Source organism: Sinocyclocheilus rhinocerous, unplaced genomic scaffold (assembly GCF_001515625.1).
Source record: "Sinocyclocheilus rhinocerous isolate Xijiao unplaced genomic scaffold, SAMN03320098_v1.1 scaffold808, whole genome shotgun sequence".
In the NCBI taxonomy this organism is placed as follows: Eukaryota; Metazoa; Chordata; class Actinopteri; order Cypriniformes; family Cyprinidae; genus Sinocyclocheilus; species Sinocyclocheilus rhinocerous.
Window position 1 is genome coordinate 14,581 of NW_015650699.1, and position 6,220 is coordinate 20,800.

The 6,220-nt window shown below is 37.0% G+C and overlaps 2 protein-coding genes across 2 annotated transcripts in view; one reads left to right on the forward strand and one right to left on the reverse strand.

The window, feature by feature from the left end:
- LOC107712297 (DNA-directed RNA polymerase I subunit RPA1-like) overlaps positions 1–3,449 on the reverse strand; it is a 16,417-nt gene extending 12,968 nt beyond the window's left edge. Inside the window, exons 1-6 of the mRNA XM_016517508.1 lie at positions 3,134–3,449; positions 2,618–2,822; positions 1,414–1,563; positions 1,189–1,296; positions 988–1,073; positions 818–903 (exon numbers count right to left, since the gene is read on the reverse strand). Coding sequence (XP_016372994.1) covers positions 818–903; positions 988–1,073; positions 1,189–1,296; positions 1,414–1,563; positions 2,618–2,822; positions 3,134–3,210 — 712 coding nt within the window. The 5' untranslated portion in view covers positions 3,211–3,449. The remainder of the gene's footprint in view (positions 1–817; positions 904–987; positions 1,074–1,188; positions 1,297–1,413; positions 1,564–2,617; positions 2,823–3,133) is intronic.
- A 543-nt stretch (positions 3,450–3,992) lies between these two features.
- Positions 3,993–6,220, forward strand: part of LOC107712298 (pentatricopeptide repeat domain-containing protein 3, mitochondrial-like) — an 8,133-nt gene continuing 5,905 nt past the window's right edge. Inside the window, exons 1-6 of the mRNA XM_016517509.1 lie at positions 3,993–4,135; positions 4,316–4,368; positions 4,491–4,521; positions 4,658–4,703; positions 4,798–4,998; positions 5,739–5,740. Coding sequence (XP_016372995.1) covers positions 4,044–4,135; positions 4,316–4,368; positions 4,491–4,521; positions 4,658–4,703; positions 4,798–4,998; positions 5,739–5,740 — 425 coding nt within the window. The 5' untranslated portion in view covers positions 3,993–4,043. The remainder of the gene's footprint in view (positions 4,136–4,315; positions 4,369–4,490; positions 4,522–4,657; positions 4,704–4,797; positions 4,999–5,738; positions 5,741–6,220) is intronic.

Genomic DNA, 6,220 nt, shown 5'->3' on the forward strand with positions numbered 1-6,220 from the left:
TCGAGAAGCTGCAAAAGACACAGGCGCAAGTGGAATGTACAAAACATGGTGACAAATTTTTATGTAAATACTGTATAATGGGCAATATATTGCACCACCAAAAATTATTGAGGTCATGTACATATATTGCGCGATAAGTCGATATATTGATTATTGCGACAGGCCTACGTGCGAGACACTTTTTTTTATAGATGGGCGATTTTTATTTAACTTGTTTTGGACTGAAGCATGCAACACCCGCTGACTGCCATTAAACAGCTTGAAAGATCAAAGACAATTTTTAATATAACTCTGACTGGATTCGTCTGAAAGAAGAAAGTCATACACACCTAGGATGCCTCGGGGGTGAGTAAAACGCAGCCTAATTTTCATTTTTGGGTGAACTAACACTTTAAGACTGGTCTTGTGCTCCAGGGTCACAATTATCATGCTCTCCCTTTATCTATTGCTTGTTTGAGTGATGTGCTCATTCATTTGGTGAATTTAAAAAGAAACTTGCTTATGTTAAAGACAGTTATGTTGCTTATGTTATGCAAAAACAGTTTTGCATAATGAAAATACTCGCATTGAATTCATTCAGTCATGTCAAACAATCACTAAGCTTTTGGCTACACTGTGTGCCTGCCCAAAATGCTATTAAAAACCCTGCCTTGGATGATATAAGTATTTTTAGAAATCCTTAGTTTTATATTTTAGAAAATAGATTATTTTCCCCACACTGTTTTCAAATTCCATACTTTTCCATACTGCATAGGAAGCCTAATGTTTTGATGGCTGATTACAAAAAGAGAGCAAAAAAAATGAAATGTAAACTCACCGTCCTTTTCTGTGCTTGCTGTGGATGATCCATGTATGATGATGAGTTTGCTGTTGTGTTCTCTGCGCACAGTCACTCTGCTGGCTCTGAAACACACGCATATACATTCTCATGGCAGAATGTATACATGATGAGAGACAATGAGAGAAGGCGGAAAAAGTTGAGCTCACCTGCAATTCGGACATTTCCTCGGGCCCATGTATACTCTCCAGAAACTGTTAATGAGACTGGACTTTTTCTCACAGATATGTTTGATCTGAAATCAAAGCAAATTTATAAAATGCAATTAGAAAGTGCACAGAGACAATAATATGACTAAAGTAAAAGATGTAAAAGACAAAACAGGCGAGATGGATGAGTTTCAGACTCACAGGGGCAGTTTGCTGCTTGTCGTCACTGGCTTTAAGAACGGGTGAAATGAACGCCTCCAGAGCTTCTTGGATTTCTATTCCAGACGGCTTAGCATTGACCTCCAGCAACTTGGAGAGGATGACAAAAACGCAATATATAAGCACTTCAGTCCAATGAATGATGCTTCTCTCTACAAGATAAATTGCTATGACCTAAATGAGAATAGCTCTTCAATATTTTCTGACCTGATTGAGAACGTTCTCAAGCTCATACACCTCCTTCATCGCACCCACGTCCAGGAGCTTCAGCTGGCCCAGCAGCAAATGAACAGCCGTTCTGGGACACTTCAACATGTGGCATCCCAGGCATGAACCCCGGATGAGCAAATATAATTTCTGTAAAGACATTGACGTAAGGGATTACACTAGCTATAGTTTATGTATAGGTTTCTTCAAGCGTCTTGGAGATGTTGCCACAGTTCTTCTGGGTTTAGTCTGTCTCAGTTTTTTTCTGTTTCTTCATGTCATTCCAGACAGACTGGATGATGCTGAGATCAGATCTCTGTGTGGAGCACTGGCTGCTGTCAAATTCCTTGTGCATACAAAAATCTCACTGGATTATTACAATTAATGGCAAAAGGAATGTTTGGTACTGATATTTCCTACTGACACACTACAGCAAAAGATAGAAATAACTGACTTAAAACCATTTTTTAGCTGTCACTGGATTATTACAATTAATGGCAAAAGGAATGTTTGGTACTGATATTTCCTACTGACACACTACAGCAACAGATAGAAATAACTGACTTAAAAACATTTTTAGTTGTTGAAAATACTAGTAGCCTAATGGTGCGTTCAAGTCATGTCGGATAGATCGTATTTACGAGTTGAACGCACATGAACGCCACCACAAAGTCGTTATTACGAGTGGGAAACTCAAAATTTTCTTTAAGCCCCGAGTTTCCGAGTTGGGGGCGTGTGTCAGTGAGAAACATGGCGGAATCGATGGATGCAATGTCTGTAGTTGACGGTAAATTTTTGTTTAAATTGATAGTTTAGTTGTCCTATAAATTGTTACGCAGCTAGTTAATGAAATCCAAGTAAAAAAATGCTAATATGCAATATGAAAATAATTGAAGACAAAATGTGTTTTACTGAGAAAAAACAAGATTTGGTGTTTAAAAAGCCTTTTTCCAAAAGGTACATCTGGAAAAATAGGGGTCGTCTTATAATCAGGGTCGTCTTATATTCGGGCCAATACGGTACGAACGTCCCAGGAGGACTTGAACTTGAACGCAGCATAAGACTTTTGCACAGTACTGTGTATATATAGTCCTACGAGGTAACAACAGAAAATAGAATGACAGACTATTCACCCCAGATAAACACATAACATAATTGCATGAAACCTGCAAAGGAGGACATGCAACTGCACAATGACACTTACATCAAAAAACATAGGGTTGTAGACGGGAAGGGGCAGATCTACGAGACCAAAGTGGCCAGGGCAGCTGGTGTAGTCTTGCATGCAGGTGGAGCAGATCTCCTTGTTATCAGCTGGACCCAGCGCCAGGTCATACAGCCCGTTAGCCGCGGCATTGCCCACATTATCCAACAGCTGGGAATTAGTGATACTTTTCACACTCAGCTTCCTGTGACACAGACAACACGGGGAAGTTGTCAGAAGGTCTATATATAAAAATAAGTATTATTGTTTTACTGTTTACGTTTCATTCAAACGTAACGAAACACTTCAAACAGACATGTTGTGGCAAACACTGTCCAACTGTCACAACTTACCGCATTTAGTGTGACAGCATATGGGGCACGTTGCCATAAAGTTCAACATGTGTTAAATTAACTGTATGTTTTAAACAGGCATTACCGATGGGTGTCTTTACAGTAATACGCAACTGAGCTCCGGCTAGTTTGTTTAGCTGTGTTGGGTAAAGCGTATTATTACCTTATTTCATCGGCGGAGAACAAGCCAAACGACATGCCCTCTAATCGCCTCCATGGTGTTTCTTTTGAAAACAGCATTTTCCCAAAAAGAAATACATAAATCAAAAGAGAGATCTCTCTGTATTCCCCGCGTGCGTCGTGTGGCGCTGTAGCGCGTGGGAACGTGTCCCGAGCGAGCGGACGAGACCAAATAACACGCAGCTACATTACACTTCAATACCTACAAACGCGAGAGAAGTAGGGACGTTGGCATCTAAAACAATAGCAGATCATAATTATGAGCTAGTAAACTATAAAACCTGAAAATGAATATTTTATGGGGCCGTATGAAGAATAGTTTATTTATATTGTTTGTTGAGATCGGTTGAGATGGTATATCCCGACCGCAGAAAACGAACAAATGGTAGAATGGAAATTAATTCGAAACTGAGTAAAAATAATAGTTATTCTTTTTTTAAACTCTTCGTTTTTTTTATTTTATTTTAATCCAATTAGTTATTAAACTTTCTGCATCATTATCTAGACGTAAATTATTGTCTTGACCGTTGAAATAATAAAAAAGTAGTACTGCTGCACTCGTGCCATGATGACAACAAATGGTACAAGTTGTAGCTCTCAGAAAATTCCCAGTTCACAAGCTCTAAGAGGTTTTACAAGTTGGTTTCTCGTGATGGCGTGAATTTATGCTTGAGCTTCTGTAGAGGGTTTGGTCACATGATAGGTGTGACCTTTCTCAGCGCTACACAGGATGGACCAATCACAGCTCACTGCGGTGGTGCCGCGGTCATCGCTGCTTCCTGAGCCGCCACGCGCCCCCTGCAGAAGTGACTCTATTATTATTTGATGGGAGCGTCAGAGCGCTAGTGAAGTGAAGCGCCACCGGATGAGTTTCGAGCACGCACTTCGGTGTCATGGCGTCCTCCTGCTCGCAAGCTGTCAGGCAGCATGTGTGTAAGAGCAGCACAATACTGCGCGTTCACCTGCAGAAGGCATGGCCTAAGAGGTAAGATAAAAGCACAAGGACAGGCTTATTTGGCCCGTTTTATTAAATGACCTTTTCTATAATTTTCATGTATGTAAAGAAGAAACGACTGGTTGTCTGTAGGTCATTTCAAGGGGCTGTATGTGTCCGCTCAAGTGTTATCAGGCGCATGAAAACGCTCATTATCTGGTTTGTTTACAGGAGTTTTGTTCTGAATTCTGCTGCAGATCAACAGCCTGCCGTTTCTTCTCCAGGTCTGACAGTTATGTCTTTTTATTAGGAATATGCATATGCTTTATTAAATTAACATGCTTTCTAATCAGAAATAAATGTCAGAAATGCACGTTTCTTTTTTCTTTATTTTAATTTTTTTCAGAAGAAATAGTAATTCCAAAGAAGAAAACATGGTACTGGTCAGATCTGAACACATGGTTTATAACTCATAAATTCACATGATCAGTGAATATATAGATTTCTAAAATCATTCTATTAATTATTTAATAATTTATGCATTAACAATGAATTAATTGTTACTGTTATCAGGAGTAAAGAGGCTGTCTTACAGGCACTGGCATCCACTGTGAACAGGGTATGTTCATCAGACAACTCTAACAAGCATGTTACAATGCATTGTTATCTAATATCATGTAATCATAGTAACTGTGTGCATGTGTTTGTTCTAGGATCCTACAGCCTCAGATCACAGATTACAGGATGATCCATATCTCACTCCAAAAACATCATCAGAGTTTGTGCGTTTTGGCTATCGAACCGTTTCAGGTTTTCAGGTTACACTATTAGAGAGGTTCACGATCGGCGCTTGTTATGGTAGCTTGCCATTTTTAAGACCAGTAAAGACTTTTCTACAAACATATGATTTCTCAGTTTAAACTGAATTTTCTCTCAGTTTAAATCATTTCTTCATCTGTGAGTATGCCATTTGAGCTTCACGAATGGCCCAACACAGCAGCACTGGAAACAAATGATTATTTCGTGAAGCTACTGCCTCAGAAAGCACACACTTTACATGAATAAAATGAATGTTTATTTAAACATTGAAATAATGAATGTGTTTAAGTTGTCATAATTTGAAGTTAGATGCACATTACATTAACTTCTTTTTTGTACTGCTTTGCTGCTCAAGAAAGATTTCTTATTATTATTAATATTATTATCATTGTTGAAAACCCACTTTTGAATGGTAGTGTAAGATTAAAAATATATATATATATACATTTATCTAACAAGGACACATTAAATTGATCAAAAGTGAAAGTAAAGACGTTTATAATGTTACAAAAGTTAAAGGTTTAGGGCTGCCACTAACGACTATTTTTATTTTGATTAACCTATCGACTAATTTATCGATTAATCTAAATGATTAATTTCCCACAACAATTTTAAAGAACATTTAATTAAACTTGCAACTTTGCCATTTAGTAGTGTACCATAAAAAAAGTATAAATGTAAACAAGCCATTGACGAAATGTAAAACTAAAAGAGTAAAAATGTAAACAAACCTAATAAAAATTAAATAAAAAGAAAATAATTACAAAAGTCTGAGAAAGTCAGCATGTTCTTAATGTCAATATATCCACATGTTCTGGGCTTCTGTTCATTACAGCTGTGAGTGCAACTACAAAGGGGAAATAAATCTGTTTCAATTAACCCCAACAGTTGGGTTTTCACATTAAATAAACGCAATGTTTAGAGTCCACTAGAATCAAGTATTAAAATATTATTATTATTATTAGAAATTTTAAGTATTAAAAGTACTCTTAGAAATGTGTAAACAACAAGCAAGTGTCCATCTCATAGTCCAAATCACTGAAATCAGAGTTCAGTATTATAGTGTAAGAATGACAACATGTCCACGTGTTCTAGTCTACTAATAATAAAATATTATAATTAATAATTAATTTTTGTGGTAAAAAATGAGGCAATAATAATTAGTTCAAATAAAATATAAAAAGCAAGAAATCGTATGGTTCATATGGTTTAAACTGTTAAAATATTGTATTATAATGTAATAGAGCCACTGATCTATATATAATTATAAAAATTATAAAATAAATCTCTATTATAGATCAGTGAATAGAGCTTAAT